This window comes from Thermobia domestica, chromosome 5 (genome assembly GCF_964235325.1).
Source record: "Thermobia domestica chromosome 5, izTheDome1.hap1.1, whole genome shotgun sequence".
NCBI classification, from domain to species: Eukaryota; Metazoa; Arthropoda; class Insecta; order Zygentoma; family Lepismatidae; genus Thermobia; species Thermobia domestica.
The window spans coordinates 304,030,409-304,057,612 of NC_137458.1; the positions used below are offsets into that span (position 1 = coordinate 304,030,409).

Sequence of the window (27,204 nt, forward strand, 5' to 3'; positions counted from 1 at the left end):
TACGTGTGAACTAACCTTTAGGATTCACTAATTTTGCCCGTAACGATACCCGCAGTGAGGCAACGGAGACATTCTGCACAAGTATGCAGTGCGTCCTTAGGTTAGGGTGACGTCACAGTGAATTACCAGGTGTCCTGTTTTATTCACATATGTCCTCTTTGTCCGGCCTAAAAATAGCCTGGTCTGATTTTCAGGAAAATGGTCAAATGTTCTTTTTTTTTGGGGGGGGGGATATAGTCAACTTCAAGATTCGTAATATACATACGTTTACTACCAGAAGTCCCCGTTCTTCGCACCGAAGCAATAATGTTTATTCAAAAGCTTTGATAGTAAAGAAATGCATGAAATATATATGGTTCGGCATTACATGCTATCAATTCTTGGGGCAAGCAAACTGGATGATAGGGAAAACGGTTAAGGTGCCTACTTCATAGGTAATATGCTTCATTATACTTTAAATCTTGACCCCAGATATCTCTATCGAGTTAAAAAAACGACTTCATACGGGATTAGATCTAGCAAATGTCCGTGTTCAAAATTTGGTGGTTCTAGGTGACTCCTTTCTAAGTAGATATGACGTATGTTCAAAAACAAACCGAACTTTTGCTATAACTCCTTTATTGCTTATTATACAGTATAATATTTTAAGCACTGTCTCCCTCAAAGTAGTCCCCTTTACTGGCAATACACCATTCCTAACGTTTCATCAATTGTTTTGAAAAATCTCCTGGAGCACATTTTCTCGAATGGCGCGCAGGTCTCTCGTCGCACTGTCCTGAATCTCCTCTATGGTTTGGAAACCACATATTTTCAAAGTGTTTTTAAATTTTCAAAGTGGGGCCAGGACAGAGTCTACTGGGACTAGGTCCACAGAATAGGGTAGATGGAGCACAACGGTAGTCTGATGTTTTGCCAGATAAATGCGGATAAGGGGAGACTCGTGAACCGGCGCATTGGCATGATGCACCATCCAATCTGGTTTTCCCACAATTCAGACCTCTTCCTCTGCACAGCATCCCTCAGATGCGCTAAAATGTTCTGGTACAACTGTTTATTTACCATCTGAGTACAAAATTCCAGAACAATGCCTTTCCAATCAAAAAAACACAACCAGCATCACCTTGATCTTTGACCGATTCATACAGTCCTCTAAATATGCTTGGTTAAGCAATTGAAATGTCTCTGTAAAATTTTTGCCAAGTTTGTAGCACAATTTCATACACACACACATTCGTCTTCAAGCTGTTTCATCGTTACTTTGTCACTAATTTGACAAACAGCTTGTGAACGTGCTCACTTCAGTGATTGTAGCTCAGCGACTAACGACCATACCGAAAAAGAGTCAAATGGTGGTTTGTTGTCTAAACCTGCCGCTAGGTGTACTCAGCAGTCGCACCGCGCTCCCTGTGAGGCTTGACGCACTATTTGAAAAGTTCGGTCTTTTTTTGAACACACATTGTACATTTATAAAGGGTGTTTGATACTAATATTATTGCAATGTTGAATTTCCAAGGAAATAAAATATATACAACTGTTAGAGCAAAGGAAGGATATGCCCGTAATGACATTTAACGCTTTTAGGATTTCCACTTTTTGAGGTACATTTTAGACCTCTTTCAGTCAGACGGCTACTGCTTCCTTTCATCGTAGGGTCATGGTTCATACCTCGTTTTTTCAGAATAAAGCACCCTTTCCAACGGTACCACTTGTCTGTATTGTACACTAGAAATGGGAAAACTAGTTTTTTTTTTTTTTTTTCGAAAATTGGTTTTTCAACATTTTTGTTCCCCTCCGGAACTGGCCTGGGTACAAGTAGGGATCTGAAACTCTCTTGAAAAATACGTAGTTATGTACACAATGCGTGTGCAAAATTTCAATCTTGTATCTTGTAATCAAAGGGCGGAAAACTTTTTGAAAGTCTGAAGGTGATCCATTATATACACACACATATATATATATATATATATATATATATATATATATATATATATATATATATATATATATTCTAAAAACTTACTGCGTCATTACTATTTGGCCTAGGGCAGTGTTGGGAAGTAACGTAACGCAAGTAACGCGTTACTGGTAACGCGTTACTTTTTAAGTAACGTTTCCTAGTAACGCGTTACATTTTTTCCAAAGTAACTGTAACGGTAACGCGTTACAAATTTTTAAGTAACGTACCTAGTTTGCGTTACTTTTTTCGCGTTACATTTCGGATGAGTAACTACAATATTTGTATATTTTTTTTTCGGAAACAAATCTTTCTTTCCTGTAAGTCAATTTCTCAGAATGAAACAATCGAGCATGAGCTACGTATGTCAGTGACCGACAGTCAGAGACACACAGAGAAACAGATAAGTTTGTAGTGCCACTTGCTGTTTTTTGAAGATGAGGACAGCCTTAGGGAAATCCCGTGTACTGATTTTAAGCACTTGGAAGATTTTGTCGTAGATTTTGACAGCTCCAAATCAATACATTCAGTGAGTGAACTAGGAGTGCAATGATACCGGTAGTCTATTTTTACTTTGATTCGTGTTGTTTTTATAAAGATGGAGAACGAGAATATTTTACCGTTCGAACATTTGAAAGAATACTTTTTTCTTAAGAGCTGAGGATGATGGTGGACAGAATTTAAAAGTAAACAGTGTGAAGTGCCCCGGCGGAAAATATCAACAACTAGGATGCCATAATTAACGATTTACAGTCAGGGGTTAATATGAATAAACTGTGTTCAAATGAGCAGGCCTATTTTATTACTATAAAATAGTTTGCTGATGGCATATAATATTGGAGTTCTTTCAGATAGTTTGCTTATTCTAGAATCTCGTTGATTATAGAGTAGTGTAATGTTTCTCTATATTCTTTATTTTTAATTTTACACAACAACATCGTTATTATTATATAATTAGTTTAGCAGAATAATAATAAGCAACCATTAATAACGCATAGGAATGAGCACGAGTCAAGCTAAAACTCGACTCGACTCGAATTCAAGTCGAGTTTCGAGTCAAGTCAAGGGTAATATCCTCAAGTCGAGTTCCGAGTGGATTCAGTTTTTCGCGTCGAGTTTCGAGTCCAGTCGAGTTTGATAAATGGCTCGTTCGTTTTAAGTCGTCTTGAAATCATAGCCTGATTGCACTGGAAAACGAAAGCCATGAGAAATGTAAGCTAAACAGTAACATGGAATACTTTTAGTGTTGCTCAAGACAGGGGACACTGCTCGCATCTCGTCTTGTCTCTATAGCGAGACCACAAGAGATCTTTTATAACAAGCTCAGCTCGGCTCGGCTCAACGGTTGGGTGAGCTGTTGGCTCGGCTCATTGCTCGGTTCGGGTCGATAGTGAATGAGCTGTGAGCCGAGCTGCTCGAGTCGTTGACAATTCTAAACCCGAGCCGAGCAGTTTTGAAGATATCTGGCCAGTACCCTATAACTTTTAACAGTGTTTGGCTCGAGCCCGAATACTCAACCTAGACCCTCAACCCAAATTCAGAAGGTCGTGAACAATGTCTTGACTCCTAGACTTCACGACTGCCGAGGTTGGCAATCAACTAGTTTTTTAGTATTCAAATACAAACTGCATTTCTTTTTATATACAGTGTTGTTATAATTAATAATAATAATAATAATCTAAGTTGTAGTAGTAATAGTGTCATTGATAATAATTATACTGTCTATGTAATATACATGAAGAATGTACTCGAAACTACACACCGGATTTGGCTCGAGTCGACTCGAAACTCGACCCCAATTCGAGTCGAGTAGGAGGAAATTGTTCGAGTCGAGTTCTCGGGTCGAGCTCAAAGATGTCTGTTTCTAGTCGAATTGAGTGTCAAAGAAAACTCGCTCGAACTCGCTCGTGTCCGTCCCTACGACTAACACAGTTTGGTATTTTATCAATGTTACATTATATGAAAATGTTCATATATCAAGTAAAAATTTGTCCTTGCATTTACATAAAGCGATTCAAAACGTGCAATAATAATAATAATAATAATAATAATAATAATAATAATAATAATAATAATAATAATAGCGGTAATAATAGTAGTACGGAAAATTGGAGTCATATTTTTTTTCACATTTTTAAAGTTTCGGACCTAAAAGTAACTCGTTAGTAACGCGTTACTTTCGAAGTAAAGTAACAGTTACTTTTTGGGGGCAAGTAACGCGTTACTAACGCGTTACATTTTAAGAAAAAGTAAAGTAACTTGTAACGCGTTACATTTTTACAAGTAACTTACCCAACACTGGCCTAGGGTCATGGTTCAAACGCTATTTTCTTTAGCATAACGCGCCCTTTCTAACGGTACCACTCACATGTTCGTATCATACATCTGAACCGGGAAATTCGGGAAAAACCGGATTTTTTCTGAAAAATCAACTCCTCGGAATATTTGCGCCCGTCGAGCCCGGGTTCAAGTAGGGATTTTAAAAAAATGAGAAGATTCACACAATCTGTATGCAAAATGTCAATCTGATAGCTTGAAAAGTAAGAGCGTGAAAATTTTTTGAAATTTGCCTTAAGAAAAAAAATGACAATGTCACGCCCCTTCGCTACCATTTGGCGCCGCCAAGTTGACCATCTGGTTCCAAAATGCATCGGGGGTGTTATTTTGTCCATGTTTGACTTGACCAATAAAAAAAGGGCTTAAATGCCTGTTACAGGATCTAAATAACCGGTCAAAGACAACAATGCACTGTGGTAACAAAAGTTACCATAAATTCTAAAAAGGGTTACAGAATTTATCAAGTAATAGAAATCTTTTTTGTGAGATATACACATGTTCTCATGTTTAGAAGTCTCTGACATGGTAATCCTTGACAATGACTGCAATACGAAGAACTTACTATCATTATGCGCGGAAGAGACTCCAAAGGTTTGACCTTGCTTATTATCAAATGAGGAAACAACAAAACAATAAAACGTATTGTGTATGTTTATTTACAAGATGATTAAGCAAAGAATAAATAAAAGTACTCACATTTCTCGACACCAATGGTGCGAGTGATATTTTGTGGTTCTGTCACGTTCATCAGTTGCGTAACGTTCTGTCCTTCGATGAACTGTGTAACATTCGTTTGAAAAGTCACTTCCTCCACGACCAACACCTTTTTTGTCTTACACCATTCTTTCAGCAAAGTGGCGTTGCTATATGCAGGATTATTGGTGGACCACCCTTCTAACACAGTTTTATTTACCTGCGAAAAATAAGCATTTTACCTTCATTATCGCTACAAGAACATTACATCATTTTCTATAAACAAAACGTGTTTTACAAGTACATTTCTTGTATTGATTCAATTCATGAACAAGATATTATGAGATGTTACAAAATATTACAAACATATATTATGCAACGAAAGAGGAATTTTATTTATAGATCAAGAAATATTATTATGCGAGCCAAGGGCGCCCATGTTGTGGTTTCCAAGGGGAGCCAGTATAAGCGAGGTTGGAAATATAATTTCAAATTTTACTGTAACTAATGTAAAAATTCTATTGAGTTTTCACTATTCCCAAGTACAATTTCCTCTTAGAGGGTGCGAGCGCCCCACCTTGCCCCACGTGATGAGCGCCCTTGATGCGAGCAGTGCCGTGCCGTGGAAAATCAGCGCCCGGGGCTAGAGTATACGACGGCGCCTCCGTACTAGGGATGGCCAAAAATTTTCGGATTCGGATCTTGCCGGATCCGAATCTCAGATCCGGATCTCGGATCTCGGATCTGGGTCCGGATCTCGGATCTGGATCCGAAATTCGGATCTCGGATCTGGGTCCGGATCTCGGATCTGGATCCGAAACTCGGATCTCGGATCTTGGTCCGGATCTCGGATCTGGATCCGAAACTCGGATCTCGGATCTGGGTCCGGATCTCGGATCTCGGATCTGGATTCGAAATTCGAATCTCAGATCTTGATTCGTATCCAAACCTGCATCTGAAATTGTGATGATAAAATTGAATATCTAAAATTCGTCAAAACTTTTTTCAGATTCACTAATATAGTAGATTGCTGTGCTTTTAAATGTTTTGCATAATTGCCTTCTTCCCATTTCAGAGTATACTGAATTGTCTGAAAACTGATCTAAATGGTAACAAATTCTTCTGTTTAGCTCCTCTTCGAAACTTAATGTTAACTTCACATTGAAAATATTTATTTTATTCTTAGAAAATAAACTTTCTTATTTTCTCATATACAAATGAAATATCTTTTAGATAGACCCTTCTAATCGCAGAAATACTGGACAAAACAAACTCTTTATTAATAGTTTCTGACTTACTAGAGTCCAACCATCAACAAATGTAACAATGAATATCTTTCACTTCGAAGGTACAGCAAAAAAATATAGACTGGTTGGCGTGGAACAACAGTAGATTTGTAAACATAACTAACTAACTAACTAACTCTATGGCCTATGGAACCCGGAGGTTCAGTGCCGCGTTCACAAAAGCTCTCCACTGACTTCTATCCTTAGCTAATTGGATCCAGTTTCTACTTTGTATTCCTATCTCTGCGAGATCCATCTTAATATTATCCTCCCATCTGCGCCTAGGTCTTCCTAATGGTCGTTTTCCTATGGGTCTACCAGTCAAGACTTTGAAAGCGTTTCTACTTTCTTCCATTCTAGCTACCCGACCTGCCCACCTAAGCCTCCTAGACTTGACGACCCTAACAATGTTGGGTAAACCGTATAAACTATGTAGTTCCTCGTTATGAAGCTTCCGCCATTCCCCATTCTCGTTCCTCTTGGGTCCGAATATTCTTCTCAGGATCCTGTTCTCAAATACTTTCAGTCTATGTTCTTCCCTCAGAGTAAGCGACCATGTTTCGCAACCATACAGAACAACAGGCATGATTATCGTTTTATATATTTTAAGCTTCAAATTCCTCGACAGAATTCGCGACGACAAGAGATTTTGAACCGAATAGTAACACGAATTCCCTGCTTTTAGTCGACATTTAATTTCTTCGTGAATATGATTTTCGTCTGTTAATATTGATCCTAAATATTTGAAAGTATCCACTTTATCAAAAGTATTATTTAATATTTTAACGCCTCCACAATTTGCCGTATTACGGTCCCGACGCACTTCCATGTATTTAGTTTTCTCTGCATTTACTTCTAAACCCATGTCCCTGCAAGCGTTTAATAATATCTCTGCATTTATTTCTACTGTTCTCCTATCATCCCCTATTAAATTTACATCATCAGCATATGCCATAACCTGGTGAATACCGTTCAACTCTAGGCCCTGGTTGCTATCTTTGATTTTCCTTATGGCGTATTCCAGCACAAAGTTAAATAATAATGGCGACAACGCATCTCCTTGTTTCAGGCCATTTTCGACGTGGAAGCTCGTGGACAAAAATTTTCCTACCCGGATTTGTAAACATACACACGAGAATTTCAGAAGAGCGATATGGTTGTGTAGTATTATTAGTATTAATAAAAGTGTTCGTTGTATGACTTTATTACCTAACTTATGGCTTGCCCTTCTGAGGTCAGGAGTTTGTTGAAGGAGTAAATATAAAAGAGATTTCTGTTATTTTTTCCTCACCCTCCAGGTTTCTTTAATCATACATTGCAGGACGTAACCAAAACATATCCATGCATCGTATCATTGAAGCGTTTTGTGTTTTGTATATTAAAGTGTTCAAAAATATTTAACATATTCGCATTTCTTCATGTGATCTCAGGTTTAATTCTCGGTGGAACATACATGAGAAAATTGAAAGCTGAAACAATATGAAAATAGTATTTAAAAGTCAGGAAATTGATATTAAAACTTTAGCTATCTATTGGGACTGTAAGGCTGTATTTAAATTAACCCACACGTTTCGTGAAGATATATTACGTCGGAAAAGGAATGGAAGGAAGGTCTCCAGAGCCTTAGATCAAGGTACTAACCTAGCATTTGCCCAGTATAACTGAGGAACAACCCTGCAAAATTCTCAGTCAGGACGGCTGGTCTCCGAATTCGAACCCGGTATTATCCAATTGCGAAGCAAGAATCCTAACAAGTAGCCTGAGCTCGCTCCGTATTATTATTATTATTATTTAATTAACGTGATGTTCTAAAATTAGTGCAAATTAAACCCCACTTTCTTTATTGCTGATGTTATAGTTAATAAGCCTACATGAGACATCAGTCCCCCATCAAGAAAGAATACTAGAACTGGGATTCAGGAAACGGGGGTGAAGAGATTAATGAGGATGAGGAAACTATGTACGATGCAAAAACTGATAAATTATGACTTCATCACAGATATATTCACTTACATACGTCAATTAATATTTCTCTGATACAGGGCACTCTTACTTTCTATACTGGCAGGAAAATGGCCCGCTCTTGTAAACGAACACACTAAGCATGTGCACATAGGCGCAATGTCCGTGTAAAAGAAACATAGGTAAAACCAGAAAAAAAAAATAGGGAAAGCAAGGGGAAAGTGATAAAACGCCATTCAACTTAAAAAAAAAAAAGCTAAAAATAACTGAACTTAGAGCTACGAAAGACGCGAGGCAAATTTTATCGAAAAGATTGTTTTTCCTTGTGATTAGTTGTGCTAACTATGAACATGAATTAAAAGGAAAACAAGTAGCTAGCTCTGAATTTCGCAAACTGGTTGAAAAGAAAATATTGGATAAAATTTAATAATAAAGAAGGCATTTATGATAATTAAAACAAACTAAATTCTTGGCACGACAGTCCTTTGGTTCCTACCAGCGGATTTACGTTCAAAGTGGGAATGTGTAGTCAACGTATCGACACCCAAAGTCCCTAATGCCGGCTTTCTAGACTGGAGTCCGCTACCTCTTACTTAAGATAACTCCCCAATTGTCCTCACGATGCTGGGTCAACATCGAAATTGTTGAGTGCCTCTCCGAAAATTGAACCCATGACCACGGGCACCGAAGGCACGCGCTAACCACTGTTTTTTTTATATAAAAAGGTAACAGCTTTTTATCAGATTATTTAACCTGTTAAACGCTTTGCACGGATTACACTGTAACCATTACGACACCACACAGACATAGAAGTAAACGAGGACAGTTAAAAACACCTATGCCCGAAGTGGAATTTGAATTCAAGACATTCACAGTAAACGATCCACAGCCTAATGCCGCAGACCACTCGACATGGCTGTCGGGTTTTATCGGCTAATCTGTGGTACATTTAAAGTAACTGATTATTTTAAAAGTTGCTTCTAAACACTGACAATCTAAGTCTTATGTATCAAATATTTCCTGCGATAATACCATACACTCTCCTACTTCTATAGACGAAAAGCCATAGTTACCCACATTATCTAATACAGAAATAAGTTCTGATTCTCTAGTAGCTGCTGATGGTGATAGTCAAGGTTCACCGAAGCATGATCCCAAACCCAAACTGAGATATTGATGTCACTGGAACGCCTGAAAAGTCATTGTGGGTAAGTGAATTGCTCACTTGTCAGGATGAAGGGCGATGGTGATGTGAAATGCGGGGCTGTCAGAGGTACTACTATGATCATTGGATTTATATTATTCTATGTTTCCGTAAACCCTCTTCAAGAAGATAACTGTTAATCTTAGCTTTGAAAATGTTACATAAAGAGTTTTATTGCTATCATTAGGTTGCATATAAATCTCTTTATTCCGGAATTATCGGATTTACTTTAACGTTTAACTTTCACATTTTTTCTGATTTACGAATATTTAAATCACGATTATCCCCTTAAGGTCAATTAGTGATATTTTAACTCATTTCGAACCAACTATATATATATAGTTAGTCTTGTTAAATGGGAATAATTGAGACCAGAAGCAGTCTACAGGCTAAGTTCAAATGAATCTTGGCCGACCTCCTGATAAACCACGTCTTTCAGCAAGGTGAATTGCGGCAATCCGATACCCACATGAGGAAATCTTCCGGTTCAAGTGAAAGCTTCCATAAGAATCAGCACCCTAATCAGCGGAATGTGTCTTGCTAATTTTTCCCCAATGTGAAAGTACCTAACTTTATTGTTAAAATGAAAAGGCCTTTATTTCGAACAAGTCGCCATTAAAGTTTTCATATTTGAACACAACACTCATGAAAAGTCATGTTAAAGCGCGACTTACCCATGAAAAAGAATATTTATCTGTTTTTAGTTTCTCGTGTTTCCCAAACTACATGCGGAATTAGTGCATGTGCCTTCCGCTCGCATTACCTGGGTACAAACAGCTACGATCTTGGTACTAGCATATGTTTCGGTTTCCAGATCTTAAATATTTATATTTCAGCCTGATTCTATGTCTGAATCCAAAATTTCAAATCTAGATAAGGGGCACCAAAATTCATAGTTTATTCTCGGTGCTCATATTGTGATTTACTAAATAATTATTAAATCTAATTGTAAAATATGCATTTGATATTTTGAGCAGATTGAGCAAGATAAATATACGTAAAAACTAGTCAGTACTTGTCTTAACTGTTTATATTTTCTTAACTGTCAATGAAATAGGTGTATTGAGGAATTTTAAATATTCGAGTTTTGTACTCCGGTTTCAATATATATATATATATATATATATATATATATATATATATATATATATATATATATATATATATATATATATATATATATATCTTATATATAAAAGAGAACGCACAAATCCTTTGTTCCCTCATCACGCTAATACGGCTGAACCAATTTCTTTCATTTTTGGGGGGTTATTAGGATTTGGACCCTAGATGGTTTTTATCATATCACTTTAATTTTCAATTACCAGTGTCTTGAGATAATTGACCATTCAAGTGTCCATAACGTACAAATCCTTTGTTAGTTCATCATAGGTAAAAATAAACGTATTTATATGCAACCCGCATGACCGTGTCACTCGGCGGGTTAACATAAATGACAGGCGATATAATGTTAACATTTACTGCAATCTACTATGGTTTTTATCATATCACTTGAAAGCGAAAAAGTAAAAATTATCTAATTAACAAGGTTTATTGCGTTCCGGGGTGACCCCAGCGAAGCGGGGTGAACGCTGCTAGTATATATATATATATATATATATATATATATATATATATATATGAATGTATTTCATCTCGGTCCTGCAACCGAGTGGACCTAGATTCCACATTCGAACTCTCATCCGGATCATTTTTTTTTTAAAGTAAGCCAAGCATTTGATCTTTAGAGTAGAATGAAGGAAACAAATAGACTTGCCAATATTCGTCTTAATTTTCTATTCTCTTCTTCACTGTGAGGACTTCATTAAATTACTTTCGGCGAATTTTAGATATTCAAGTTTATCATAATTTGGGTGAGATGTGGGTTTGGATAAGAATCAAAATCTGAGATCCGAATTTCGAACCCAGATCCGAGATCCGAATCCAGATTCGAGATTCGAGATCCGGATCCAGATCCGAGATTCGAGATCCGGATCCAGATCCGAGATTCGAGATCCGGATCCAGATCCGAGATTCGAGATCCGGATCCAGATCCGAGATTCGAGATCCGGATCCAGTTCCGAGATCCGGACCCAGATCCGAAATCCGAGATCCGGATCCAGATCCGAAATCCGAGATCCGGATCCAGATCCGAGATCCGGATCCAGATCCGAAATCTGAGATCCGGATCCAGATCCGAGATCCGGATCCAGATCCGAAATCCGAGATCCGGATCCAGATCCGAGATCCGGATCCAGATCCGAAATCTGAGATCCGGATCCAGATCCGAGATCCGGATCCAGATCCGAAATCCGGATCCAAAGGATCCGGACCCAATCAGATCCGGATCTTCGGATCCGGCCAGATCCGGATCCGGCCATCCCTACTCCGTACATGAGTTAGGTCTACAAACAAGCTGCAAAGCGCCACCATGGTTGGCGCGAAGCGTAAGAAAATTTTCAAAAAAAAAAAAAAAGAAAGAAAGAAAAAAAGAAAAAGAAAGAAAAGGAAAGAAAAGAAAAGAAAAGAAACTGCTTTTCTTTGATTTTGAGCACTTTTATTATCTTGCACCACACTATCCGAGGAAAGGGCAGGAAGGGAGCGGTCTGGGATCTATAACTTAGGTACCTTTCCGGAATTTGCGTGCCGTGAATGAGGAAAACCCAGGAAAACCTCACTCAAGGTGTCCGACCTGAAAATGTTTTTACGCATTCTGAACAGAGTGTATCTCATATTTAGAAAAACTCCATGTTCTACATTGAAGATTCATTTCTAAGAAATAGCCGTTAGAATTTTGATGTGAGGTTCCTCAGGGATTAAATTTTGGACCCTTACTTTCAACATTATTTATGAATGATTCACCCAATTTTGTTAAAACATCTAGGCCTAAAACAGTTATTATTAGTGACGCTCAGTGAATAGTATAAATCAGCAAAAAGTCAGGTTTTGACTACTGTTAGCTCTTATTTATTTATTTATTATTGAACCAAATTGTTTGAATCAGGGGAACACGGTGGCCCAGTGGCCGGTGGCGCTTACCTTTAGTGCGTGGATTTCTTGGTTCGATTTCCGGCCAAGTAAGTTTGTGGTAGACAACAACGTGTCCGTGAGTTTTCGCGGGGTACTCCCGTTTCCTCCTCCATTCTCATTTTACCAATTATTCTATCATCATTCACTTGCCTAAATCATCCGTCTCCCTCACACGTATACATTTTGTTAGCTAGCATCAGTTACAACTTGAATTAGATTTTGTCAAAGACAAGTATTAGACCAAATTGTTCAGCGGAAACAGTAAACGCCAATAACTTTATTTATTTATTTATTGTCTTTTTTTTTCTGTTCTGATGACAGATTTATTGATGACTAAAACATATATGCAAATAACACCGAAACAGGGGCGTAAATAAGGCTCCGCAGACCCCATATTGCGGGGAACCCAAACCATCAAGGGGCCCCAAATCGTGAAGTGTGACGTAGAGAAGGAGCCCCACTCCACGCTGTCTGTAGGGTGTCTCCATGCCTTTAGTTACGCCACTGCACCGAAAATAATGATTGTGAGAAATTATGTATGGAAAAAAATAGTTGGAATATTAATATCAAGCAAATCTGTTTCCTTCATGCGATGTTCATCGTAGTCGGGTCAACACATCACTAAGGAACTGATATGTGAACTATCCAAATATCCATGTTTAAGTATGCTGCAGTATTTTCATACTAAGTTTTAGAGAGGTAGGTAAAGTGATCAATTACTACCAAACAGCTTCTCCAAAAATGATTGTGCAAGTACCGGAGGTTGTGAAAGATTGATATTTGGATAGTTCACACACTAGTTCCTCAGTGGTCTTGAAAAATGAAAATAAAATAAAATTTCTGAGTTTTACGTTCCACGATTATGCCAGTGAGGCTAAAGGAGACGGTGATTATGAGAAATGAATGAAATAGTGGAATGAAGAAATTGAGAGCAAACGGGAGAACCCCGAGAAAATCCACGTACATGGTGTTTGTATACCACAAAGCCCACTTGACATGAAGTGGGATCGAACCAAGGACCGCAAGAAGCAGAAGTGAGCGCTCTAGCACTGAGCCACCGCGGTCCCCTACAGTGATGTCTTGAGCCGACTATGTATACTTATAAGACTCACCTGAACAATGAGATTTGTGAATGGATGAGTTATTTTCTTCAGAAGATCTATTTTCTTCCCTTTGTCAGTTTTCAAACTAAAAGAGCTGACGATGGCGTCGGTTGTGTACTGGAGATATCCTTTAAAAAATTAAGAAGAAATAGTAATTTAATACAATATTACATATAAGTCTAGACAACAAAAAATATTCTGATTTTATGGTTAATTTAATATGATTAATAATATATTTTTTACTTAAGGTTAATGTAAAGGAACAAGTTTTGCCGATAGATGTCACTACAGTCTTCGTATCTCTCCCATGTATTTTTTACCTTTCACGAAAATTTACAATTTCTCTTACAAATTTCAACGTAGAGACTTCAAATTTTTAGATAAGGAAATTCATAACCTATTAAAGGGAACAATCCGTGCCGATTTTTTTTATTCAGAATTGTCTTCATTGTCGAAACAGTTCCATTGTTAAAGGTTTGGATATCAATTTCAACAATCAAGCCATTTCAACAATGAAGAAATTTCTAAATAAAAAATCGGCACGGATTATTGCCTTCGACAGATTATGAAGTTTCTTTACTAAAAAATTGAAGTCTGTAGGTTGAAATTTGAAAGAAGAATCGTGAATTTTTGTCAACGGTAAAAAAAAAAATACATGGAAGAGATACGAAGACTGTATTGCCATCTATCGGCAAAACTCGTCCCTTTAAACCAACATTAATCTATAACTTGCCTGTAACAATCAGCTTGTTGATGCTAAAAAATATCAGTTGACATGCTACTGTACTACTTTGTGACAGAGAGCTTTCTCATGGCTAAGTGGGTAGCGTACACGCCTTTATCGTGGTTCGATTCCCGGTGGGTCCTCATGTGGTTCGGATCCCATGTTAAACTGTAGGTCCACGTCTCACATAGCCTCGCTGCTTAAAGGGGCACTGGAGACTAGTTTACGTGGTTCCTAGATCGATTCTCTTTAGGGCTACTTGCCTTAAGTACGAAACTGCGTACTGGTTCAGAATCCACTTATAACAGTAAGTTCTGCCTCATATGGCCCCGGTGCTGAAACAGGACGTTAAATTCCAATTAATTAATCAACAAATCAACTGTTAACGTGTTCAAGTTTGTATTGTGGTTAGTTTAACTTACAATTAGTCTTTAATCTTAATTGTCATGGCATTAATGTTTATAATTAATCGGTAAAGATAATTCGTAAAATGTTAGTTTACCTTGTAATTTCTTTGTAATGTTAATTCTCACGGTATTACGTGTAGTGTAATTTGTAATTTTTCTGTAATCTTAATTCTGATTGTGTCAACTTTAACTTATAATTATTTTCTAATTCTAAATCTATTATTTTTTAATTTTCCCAATTTTCAGGTTTTCGTAAACCTTTGGCCATCCGAGCAACAAGAACGGGTGTTCTGAGGAGGTTTGTCGAAAGCTGACTTTCAGGAGGCGTACGCTGTGTGGAAATCGCGCTGACAATGGTATGTCGATGGCCAAGAAGAATATTTCGAAGAATTTTAACAGTTTTGTACCTATTGGACTAATAAATTTTATTTGCTTGATCCAGTCTCATTACTTTCCGAACATACCTTATATCGAATCAGGAATCTTTTTCTTGTGATAAGCGATATATCACTGAATACTTTGCAACCCAGCAAAAACAATACTGAATAAACTCTGCAAAAGATAATAAGAAGGATCGGTAGATATCAAACACTGATGTTTGCTTCCATCTAACGGCGCGATGTGTAACTTCTAGAATTCTAGAAAATGGAACGTGAATAGCTACCATTATTCTCCAAGATATTAACAGATTGACTTCATTAACGAATTTGGTCAACATGCGATACTTACAGTAAGAAAAACAGCATATCCTTTAAATACACTAGACTAGCATTCCTGGCATATGTGGGTGCCGGATTATTGAGTGTCTGGAAAGAATGCTACAATTTCGAATACGTACAGTATATAAAGCATTGTTTAACTAAGCTACTAAGCATTGTTGCGCATGCGCATGATAATTCATTGTGCATGTATTTTTAGTTGGATGTGTGCCGGATTACTGAGAGTCCGGACTACTGAGGGCCGGATTAGTTAGAGTCTAGTGTATATGCAACCAGCGTTTCTTTTCTACTGTATAGGATGCATAAAAGCTAGGGAATGTCGTAGATTTTAAACGGAACATAGATAGCCATTATTACCTGTGAAGATATTAACGAATTCACTTCATTAACAACCTTAGTCGAGATAATTAGTAGATATACTGGATATCCTTCAAATAGAGGCAACCGGCATTTCTTTGCTACTGTGCAGGTTGCATTGTAACTAGGGAATGTTATAGATTTTAAACGGAAATGAATAGCCACTGTTACTCGCACAGATCTTAACGGACTAGCATCGCCGAAATAATTACTCTCGCAATCTGTTGAAAAAAGATCAAAAATTCGCTTTCGTTCACAAGTTGTCGTGAGGAGCAGCGAATTAAGATGACGGGTGGACGTTTTTATACTAACATTACAATCTTGTAAGGCTCGCTATCTTGATGTCATATGTAATAAATACAACGTACGTATATTAGGAGTCTGAAGATCTCTTTCAGTAGATGACAGTCAACATGTTTCCAAATTACCTAACACTTTGCAAAACAAAGTTTGCGTTAAATACTTCTTTTGCTATCTAGTCTTACCTACTAAATATTTGAAAGAAAAAAAGCCAAGGACATACCAGGGGCGGATCCAGGACCGACTTTGGGGGGGCGGTAGGTTGTCATGCTGCTACTTTTAAGGGCTCCAAACTTTGGGATGGTTTTATTTATATATATAAAATAAGAAAGTTTTCTTTTCTGGGGGGAAACGATCGCCCCGATCGTCCCCCCCCGGATCCGCCCCTGGGACATACTTTCTAAATTCCACACGAAGCATTTAGTTCTCAAATACTCGATATCGAAAGTACGTTATAGAATTTCTTCTTTGTATCTAAACGACAAAATAAGATACTGTAATGTTATCTTTCCATTAGGCTATAGACATTTTATTGTTAATTTTTTTCTTTCTTTTATAGTGTTTTTTTATTAAACTAGTCATTTTTATTCTCTTAATAACGCTTTATTTCGTGTATAGCATACTTTTCTTAAGTGCTTTCCCTCATTTCACATACCATAACCTCCCGTGTATAAGCTGTACCTTTAATTTTCCCAATCATTAACTTTCAGGGGGAAAAAATCGCGTACAATATCCACAAGTGCCCATCCTGGAGGGGGGGGGGGATGACGGACCCGGACCCCAAAGAAAGTTTACTTGGAATTCCGTATTTCTATTAAAAATCATTATTGGTGTCTTAGTAGACAACATATGATAACGAAGCATGCATATCTGACTCCTCCAAAGTTGTACAGAGATCGGCGCCGCTGATAATATGCAACTAACCTAGAAAGTATTTTTAAGTCCGTAATAATACGCATTAATAATACGCAACTAACTAACTGCATGAAAAGAACTGAAAATGAAAACCCCCATTTTGTTGTGGTCCCGCGTAGTGTAATTGCTAATGCTCTCACCTCTGGTGTGAGCGGTCCCGGGTTCGAATCCCGGTGGGGACACTGTCGAAAAAGGATAACAGCTTTTTCAGACCAACCATCCTCAGTGAGGTTTTGCTGGCTTTTCCTCATTCAACCAGGCAAATGCATACAAATACGACCAAACTGTTTCTTCTAGTGGTGACTGATCTGTGTTTCTCGCATGAATAACAGTTTTTACGCATTCCCACCGTCGCTTCGCGCCTGCTCCGTGCGAACACATTCCCACACTTCCTTTATGGCTCCATCAGCCACGCCCTGCCCTACCCTGACAAGGAATAGATACAGTTATAGCTTGTAGTGGCTACCTAGCACAGGTTTCACTGTACCTTTTGCATGAATAATCGTTTTTATGGTAAATCAGTTTCTATGCGTATTATCAATCTGTATGCAATTATTTGGGCATGCGCCATAGAAATAAGAATGCCGAATGCCTTAGGCAATATTGAAAATCAAGAAAAGTGGAGTTCTTAAAAAAAATTGACGAACTATTGTCAGCTTGGATGCATCCCTTGATATTACCTTATTTTAATATGTGTTCAAGAGCTTTTTTGAGACTACAGTAACCATTTATCTCCCAAAAACAGGACGCTTCTCTAATTTCCTCCTTTTTTAATTTTTCTATACATAACACTCCTTTTCTATTGGATAGAATTGTAACTAACCTGTGCTAACTTCAATCACAAGAAGAATAATGACTGTCAGCCAGTTGAACATGTCATGCACTGTGGCTCCAGCGAAAGCTCGCTCGAACTCCGCTCGATCAGCTGCGTGCGTTAACGAAACAATTGTGTTCGTTACAGACGTTCCTACATTGGCGCCCATTACAATTGGAATGGCTGCAGGTACATCGATGACTAAAAGAAAATAATTAACATATGAATTAGTTCATAGGAAAATAATAAAGTACGTTGCAAGTAACTAGATGTTGAATAAAGCTTAACCCTTTAGTCTCCGGCTATTTGCAGCGTTTGCAAAGCGATTTTATTTCTCTTGCGTACGGTTGGAATACGCTGACCATGTATTTAAATGTGGATGGCTAATCACAAACGCGAAAGCAATAAAAACGCGGAGAAAATGTCAGCTCGAGCGTATTTGGTGCGTTTCGAAACAACAGACCGCCTGCTGTTTAAAAGATGTCAAAAGGAAGGGAAAAAAAGCAAAGACGTGTTGCCAGGTAAGGGGATTTTTTTTTTTAAAGCAAGAAACAGCTGTTTAGAAGATGCTTTGTGCAGAGTACTGGAACTCTGCTATTATAGACCTGGACTTGGCAAAAAAGACCTGGAAACCCTGACTGGCTCACAGTATGATTTATAATTCTGGCAAAAGTAAAGTTACCAAATAGCCACCTTGGTCGCGTTCGCTCTAGGGAGGTAACGCTTCGAAAACGCATTCCCAAATAGCCACAGACTTAGCGCACAGCTTTGCATATATGCAAAGTTTGCTTTTAAGTTGTATTGCACCATAAAGTTCCGACATAGAAAAGCACCTTTGCGTATCAGATAAAATGCCTTTTCCCTAATGAAGTTCTGAGTTTCCCGCTAGATGTCACAGTAAGACAGCGTTGGACTCTTTGTCTTACTTTGCTGCACTCGGAGTTGCCATCTTGTTATCTTTGAGCTTTCTTTGTTCGTTTATGTGGACACGTTTTGAACTGTTGATTTTTTCTGTGTTAGACAGAAGTGTAGAGAATGCAAAAATGCAAGTACGTTGATATTTGTCGCGTTTTATTGGTTCTATCTGGTTTTAGTGGACTTTGCAGATGTCAATGCATAACTTTGCATAGACCCTATATGCAAACACCATAAAATATCCCATAAACCACATATTATTTGCATTAGTTGTTTTTAAAAAATCCCTTGTTTCCTACACAAAAATCACTCCAAATTAAAAAAAAAAATCAGTTTGATCGGAAAAAATAGTGCATTAAAGGGTTAACACTACCTTTCAGAATTTATACATCATATGTAGATCCTATCTATGTGTAAAATTACAGTTTAGGCACATAATATTCGTATTAAAAGTCCCTATGGGTTCGAATATCACAATCATAAGTATTTTGTAATGTGTGACAGCCCTCTGGAGCTTACCCACTCCAACGCCATCTTTTAGCGATCGGCTAAACTACGTCCAGTCTAATGACGAACACGTGGTCAGTGCGTTACGTTGCTCTATGTCGAACAGGTGTATCAGGCGCTATCATGTCTTTTATTCATGTGGCTCCCCAATTTACCTCACGACTCTGGGCGGATGCCGAAAATTGGGATGCACAGGCCGCTAAGTGTTTTATCATCGCTGGTAGATTAGAGTAGACGCCCGGTTTGTCCGGAACAGCCCCTGATTTATATCATATGTCCCTCTTCCTCCCATAAATTGTTCAAAACTCAACATGTCCCAATTGACCCTTATTTACTATGATGAAAATAAGTTATACATACACTCCGGTGCAGTCTGATAAATTCCAATTATTTTTATCACGAATATCGATTTTTTAAATATCAATGCAGAGGAATCTCCATGATCTTTAGCCTTTGTTTTGTCATTAACAAGTAAGTCGTAATTTCACATAAATACTCCAAGATATATTTGTGAACTTGCACAAATGTACTTAAAAATGCAACTGAATTTCTGTTTAAAGATGGACTAGTCGGAGAAGGTACAGTGCTACTTTCTCCAGGGCCAGTAGCATCTATCGTGTCGTTTCGAGCTTCTATGTGTTTTTCTTGAGGCGGGGCCGATATTACCTCGGATGAATTTAAACCAGTAAACATAGTCCCATAAATCCCCCCCATCTTTCTTTGATCATTTGCCACAAACCGCACTAAAATCGGACTTGAGTTAGAAATTCTAGACCCAAATAAAATCCCTGAGTTTAAAAAAATCAACCGGTATTATTATTAGCCTTTGACTCGTCTGGCAGCACGCCAGGATATCTCATGGCGTCAATGGGAGTCAGTGTCATTGACACATTGAAGGTATATCTTGTATTTATAATAAGGGTTAAGGATATCTATATATTTCCCCTAGATTTTTATGCAACCCGTACTCTTAAATGTCTTGAAGTTTGCATATTACCGCTACTCACAGACTGAGATGTTTTTGTATTAGGCTATAAATAGGAGTGATTATCTTATTATTTCTCTGCATAATAATAGTAACCATCTAACCTAACGTGTACAATTGGTTGTAAGTGCGGGCAGTTGTAAGTCAACAACTAACTGTACAGCTTAGTTTTTCTTTTTTTTTAAAAAAAAATTATGATGGTATGATTTTCGGCATCTTAAGTTACTACCAATATGCCATGCCTACCCAATTCGTTCACACTGTAAACACAAAGATACGGTACATTTGAGGAAAGACACACACAAAGTTATTTTCGTAACACGAAAGCCATTAAAAGCATGTTATCTATTCATGAAATGGAAAAGTAGTCTGTAGTTTTTTTTTTTTAACTTTTCAAAATTTTCTTGAGTTTATAATATTTTTTGTCATATATTCATGTGTAATTTTTCTGCACGTCTCGCCACTAATGTAGCCCATGAGACGAAATGAGACAGGATTTTTCTCGAGAAAGATACACTTTTCGAGACGAGAAAGAGGGTTATCAATTGAAAAAGATATATTTTTCGGGACGAGAAAGAGGTCTTACAATGGAAAAAGATATACTATTCGAGACGACAAAGAGGTTTTCCAATTGAAAAAGCATAACCTTTTCGGGACGAGAAAGAACTCTTCCAATTAAAAAAAGATACACTTTTCGAGACTAGAAAGAAGTCTTCCAATTGAAAAAAGCACGCTTTTCGAGCAGAGAAGGCACTTGGACGACACTTTTCGAGACGAGATTGCCCTAAATCGCGTCTCATGAATAACGCTACTCACTACAGCTTATGAACATAAATTAATGTATATTTAAGTATAATGTACTTACATCCAGCAGCTACCATACTGACTACAATTGACGTCGAGGTAGAAGAACTTTGAACAAGAACAGTGGCCAACACTCCTATCATCACACCTACAACAGGGTTCCTCAAAATGTCGCTGTTCTGAAATACGCTGCCTGAAATTAAGAACAAAAGACATGAAATATTAATCTTCATTACTAGAGACTGGATGTTATAGACAAAATGACTATTTCATAATGTTGGAGATACAATAAAAATGACAGTGTCCAGGCTCGCAACCAGAGGGGGCTAGGGGGGCCAGGCCCTCATAAACTTTTCGTGGCCCCTCCAGACCTCAACACAAAATGTTATTATTAATACAAAAAACAATTTGTAGGAGAATTTTTAATAACTTGCCCCCCTAACATATTCATGGGCCCCCCCAAACCTCTGAGACTGGTTGCGGGTCTGACAGTGCCGAAGTTTATTTCAGGACTTTTTGTTTCAATTTCAGCAAAATATACTTAATCCATATATTTTGCCTATTTCGCTGTATATTCCTTATACTATTGGTTAACTGAGTAAGCCTCATACAGCTATTCTTTGCATTATCTTCAAAATCAGTCCTACTTCGGTGGTATAACTACAAAAATCTTTATTATTATTATTATTATTATTATTATTATTATTATTATTATTATTATTATTATTATTATTATTATTATTATTAAACAGGTTTGTTTATAAAGATGTTAGCACTGTAATAGAACAAAATTTATTACTGAAATTTATTATTTACGGACTCAATAAAACAATGACTTTCAGTGTATGCACTGTTTAGTATACAATTTAAAAATGTACACTCATGTCCAAAATGATTGTCGCATATCTATAGCTGTCTTCTTGTAAGAATATAATTTGATAATGATTTTACAGGGTACTTTTAATACTGATACCAACGGCTCGAGCGGTCGGCTCACAGCTCATTCACTATCGAGGCGAATCAAGAAGTTAGCCGAGCCTCGAGCCGATGGTTCACCCGAGCCGAACCGAACCGAGCTGATAGCTTACCCCAAAGGAGCCGGTTGGAGCCATCGGCTGAATTGAGCCGAGTCGAGCCGAGCCGATGGACTCGTTTCAATGGAGCTGTTGTCTCAATTGAGCGAAATCGATGGCTCTTCCCAACCGAGCCGGCTCGAGTCATCGGCTCAATTGAGCCGAGTCGAACCGAGCCGATGGACTCGTTTCAACGTAGTTGGCTCGAGAACATTGCTCACCTGAGCCGAATCGGTGGCTCATCCCACCCGGCCGGCTCGAGCTGTTCGCTCAATTGAACCGATCTGAGCCGGTTGACATCACTACCTGGGTTGGGCTTCTGCTTGGGCACAATGATTTAACCGTGCAAGTCTCAGCCTTCATAGTAAGAACTACATTATATACTTACGACATTTAAGGCTGTCTCGTTATAAAAATCTATTGTCGTCTCGTTATCGAGACGAGACGATGTGCGAATAGTGTCAACTGTTGTGAGCAACACTAAAAGTATTCCACATTACTGCTTACATTTCTCATGGCTTTCGCTTTACAGTCTAACCAGACCATAATTTCAAAACGAGTTGAAACAAGCTGAACGAGCGAGCCATTTATCAAACTCAAAAGCAGTGACTCAGCTCGGAACTCGACTCGAGAAAATTGTCTTTGACTCGACTCGTGTCAATCCCTAAAGATCACGTTTTCATGCTACATCAATCGCTTCCTGTGGTGGACAAACACCGTGCTCGTGGGTTTTCTCGGGGTTCTCCCGTTTCCTCCCACTTTCTTCATTCCACCAATTCACTCATCTTTCATCTTCACCGTCTCCTTTAGCCTGACCGGCATAACCGTGAGACGTAAACTTAAAGATTTCTTTTCATTTCATCAATCGTTTCCTCGTTAAACAAATATAGTTTTATTTAGAAAGTGTACAAATGTACGTTGAATTAGGAGGTTTTGACAGGTTTGAACCCGGTGGACCCACCTGTGGAAGCGCCCCCTGACAATAGGTATAGATGTAGGCTAAGTTCAGTAGTAAATTTTGTTCTGTTACAATACTAACATTTTATTTTTTAAAAAAAAACTTGTTTAATATTCTTTTTAAGAAAACTTAAGCAATATAATAAAAATGATGACCATGCAAGTTCAATTTGAGTACTTACTTGTGGCTTTTCCTCCTAACAATCTGAATGCCGTTGATAGAAAATCCAAAGAGCAGATAAAGAAATACAGGAAGGTGATTATGGCAATGAACTTCAGTATTGTTATCCCCACTCGCTGCACTTTCTCCCTCGTGGACAAGTCTGAAACAAAATAATAAATATGAAAAATATAGCAATTTCATTAAAATTAATATTGATTTTTTTTTAAAATTCAAAATAAAATAAATAATATCCCCATCAGGTAGTCGCGGTCGGAAAGAAGGATTGCCGCCGTCAACGATGGCAGGCCGCCGGAGGCAGCCGGCATCTGTCCGCGGCGGCACGACGATCTACTTGTTCACAGTTTCCGACCTTTTGCCGAGGTGGCAAGCGGTCGAAAATCGTAAAATAAAAAATGCCCGTTGCCAACTCTTTGCCGACTGTTGCCGACCGTCAGAGTCGGCAAAACAGTCATAAAGGGCTCTTTCCGACCCTCTGCCGACTCGTTATGCCGCCCTCTTTTCGACGGTGGCGCCGACGCATTTAATGCTCATTTCCGGCTGTTCGCCGACTGCTCGGCAAGGCAACTATTCGTCGCGGTCGAAAATCGCGCGAAGAGGCGTCAGTGTCCAGCGCCGGCAATCCGACCGCGGTATCTGGTCGGCATGGACAAATTGTCCGACTGTAGGTGGCAGAATCCTGATGGAGATACGCATACAAATGATGGTGTCAGTCCTTAGACAACAATGCATGCAATTACTGTATATGCACGAAATAGGGAGGGAAGATCGTTGTAACATGGAACACATCTCAGGTTTTGAGTTTTACGTACATACAATACCAACTTTTTTTTTTTTTAACATGAAAAATGTTAGTATTAATGGTTATGAAAGATTTTTTTCTTTATAAATTCGTATATGTTATACTCCGTTTTACATTTGGGGTCGCTGTAGCTCAGTGGGTTTCTGGGGAGAGAGGTCATTGGTTCCATTCCAAACAATATGAGTTTATGATAACATAGTGTCCCGGCCTCTCCGCCGTTTCTTCTTATATTTTCATTGCACAAATCCTTCGTAATATAGGATGAAAATAAATGTTAGACAGATAAAAGCCATGGTGATTGAAATAAAAAAATCGGTATCAAATATAGAAGTAGGAGGGGAGAAAATAGAACAAGTGACTAGTTTTCGATATACCTAGATAGTATCATTAGTAATGATGAAGTAAAAGTCCAAACATGAAATAAAAGCAAGGATACAAATGGCGAAAGAAGCCTATAGAGGGAAGAAAAGTCTATTTTCGGGACTTTGAATAAAGAGTTGAGAAAAAAGACTCATAAAATGCTGAGGTTGTACCGTATGGGACAGAAACATGAACATTACGCAAATATGATTAAAAAAAAAAAAAGACTGGAAGTTTCGAAAGGTGAATGTAGAGAAGAATAGAGAGAACTAGTGGGGTCAAGCGGAAAACGAATAAGAGAGTGTTAGAAATGGTGGGGTAGAAAAGAACAATTTTAGATATTATTATTATGAAGAAGAAAAAGAAGAAGAGAAACTGGTTGGGAAATTGACTAGGAAGGAACTGTATCATGAGGGACGTGAGCTAGAGGGTATGGTGGCAGGAAAGAGAGGGAGGGGGCGAAGAAGATCACAATTGATGATGATATCAAAACAGGGAAATCATACGTGAAGACGAAGAGGTTAGCGGAAGACGTGGAGCATGGGAGCTTCTTATTTGCAGCAAGTGCCCTGCCAATTAATGCAGAATATGTACGATGATGATGATGATAATGACAAATCTTTCATAACCATTAGACGTCTTTAACCGTCCGTCTCTTTTAGCCTAACGGGCATAATCATGGGATATGAAATAGAAATTCCCCGTTTTACAGTTATCTAATAACAACAGGAATAATCAACTACACTGTTATGTACAGCATTCCAGAATACAAAATGTGCTGGTAGCACCGTAGAATATTTTTTATGTTGGAACACAGAAAATGTAAATGGAATGGACCAAATTTGTCACATAGATTATGGGCCCACCTTTGACAGAGTATGCACTGAATCCGCTATTCAGAACATACAAAATATATCTATTCCATAGCTTCACAACAGAAATCACACAATACCAATTTCAGACTCAGCTTGAAGAGTACCATCGTCTCCTTCAGGAGACGGACTAAAAATGTTCTTTTTTAGTGTCATTTTTTATTTATTTGTTCGTTTTTTGTTTTTAGCTTTAAAATGTTGTATTTAGTCAAATTTGTTGAATTTAGATTAAGAGGTATTTTTCGTTTCGTTATATTTAATGTTCCAGAGTATGGACATTTAACAAATGTGAATGTTTACGGTAAGTTAGGGTTATAGTCCAGAAGGTATAACGTCCTTGGCTTCCTGCGCTTGGATCTGCTCGTCACTGGCGGTGTAGTAAGAGAGTAGCCAATCACAACCAACCGTCTACTGCGCTAAGCGAGCCACGAGTAACCAAGCTGGCCCCTCCCCATAAACGTCATTACAACTTTTCGCGGAAAGCCAACGACGCTATACCTTCCGTACTATAGGATAAATCAACCAAGTTAGCACCTGTGTCTGGGACGATAGTTACACACTCACTTTCGTTTCTGTGGTGTTAGGAAACATAGAACCAAACGAAATATTTGTTTTTTTATACTGAAAAACTTTTGCCGTATAACTTGTTCAATAATGATAACAATTAAAAAAAAAAAATGGTTGACTTGTTCCGGAGTCATTGACAAAATAACGCGTAAAGTGTGTATTTCAGAGCTGCCACATTTTGGTACGGCTAAAACGGAACTTTACCTAACATGTACAGGTCACGGATTACTAATAGGCATACCTAAATTTGTGCTGTCACGAACATTAATAAATGGAGGCTGAAGCCATTATTTCTTATGGCTCCAACCTCCATTTATTAATGTTCGTGACTGTACATGGAACAGAAAGAAATACACATCATCATGAATCATTTATCAAAAACACAAGAACGGAAAATCGTCAGCTTGTTGGAGGTTAGTTGAACAGAAGTTGCGGTGTATGAACCATTAAACTAATCAATGAATATAATTGGTGGTGATTTCATCGCTGCCAACGCATAAAAAAAAAGTAACTGTAGAACTATATCAATATTTCAATAGTCATAGGTACAAAAATCGTGGGTCGCAATTTACAAATATAACTAAGAATATCTATCTCTTATCAGGGGCGGATCCAGAACGGACTTCTTGGGGAGCGGTGGGTTGGAATACTGCAACTTAGAGCTACCTTTAAGAGGTCCAAACTCTGGGATGGGTTGTATTTATATATATAAAATAAGAAAGTTTCCTCTTCGGGGGGGGGGGAAGCAATCGCCCCGATCGTCCCTCCTGGATCCGATACTGTCTCATATTTCGTAAACGTGTTGAATAATTTATCGTCCGGCCATACGCTGACTTTTCTCTTAAACTTCGAGATGTTACGCCTAATTTCGGACAGATGGCAACCCTAGTTTATTATCTATTTTTGCTCGTGAATATGCGCGTTATAAATTCGACCTGTATAACTATCATATTTACCAAATCATTAAAAAAAAAAAAAAAAAACAATCTGTGTATTTATTATATTATATTATCTATATGAAAATAGGTTTTTAATATGTTAATACAATGTATTTATCAGCTGCTTCTAGTACATACCGTTTACTATTGTGTTTTATGTTGTAAATTTAATGTCGTACATATATGTTTCAGCACTTTTAAAGGCAAGTGAAAATTGTGGCATAAACCACTTCATTGTCTCTATACGCTTCCTTAATTGCAAAGTTATTAAACATTCGTTTTACATTATTGCACACTTGATAACTGTTTTATTAATCCATTTATGCACTAATTGTTTTGTAAAATGATTATTATCTATTCGACATATTCTGCTAAGATTACGAATATTATTTGTGCACTAACATTGTATTGTTTACAACAGACTAAAAGATTTGATTA

At 37.9% G+C, this 27,204-nt stretch overlaps 1 protein-coding gene across 3 annotated transcripts in view; it reads right to left on the reverse strand.

Annotated features, from left to right (window-relative positions):
• LOC145686759 (sodium-dependent phosphate transport protein 2B-like) overlaps positions 1–27,204 on the reverse strand; it is a 104,515-nt gene that overhangs the window by 22,431 nt on the left and 54,880 nt on the right. For all 3 annotated transcript variants that reach the window (XM_081760399.1, XM_081760397.1, XM_081760398.1), the window contains exons 3-7: positions 23,229–23,369; positions 21,078–21,209; positions 17,815–18,006; positions 13,579–13,697; positions 4,988–5,204 (exon numbers count right to left, since the gene is read on the reverse strand). In XM_081760399.1, the coding sequence (XP_081616525.1) occupies positions 4,988–5,204; positions 13,579–13,697; positions 17,815–18,006; positions 21,078–21,209; positions 23,229–23,369 (801 nt within the window). The remainder of the gene's footprint in view (positions 1–4,987; positions 5,205–13,578; positions 13,698–17,814; positions 18,007–21,077; positions 21,210–23,228; positions 23,370–27,204) is intronic.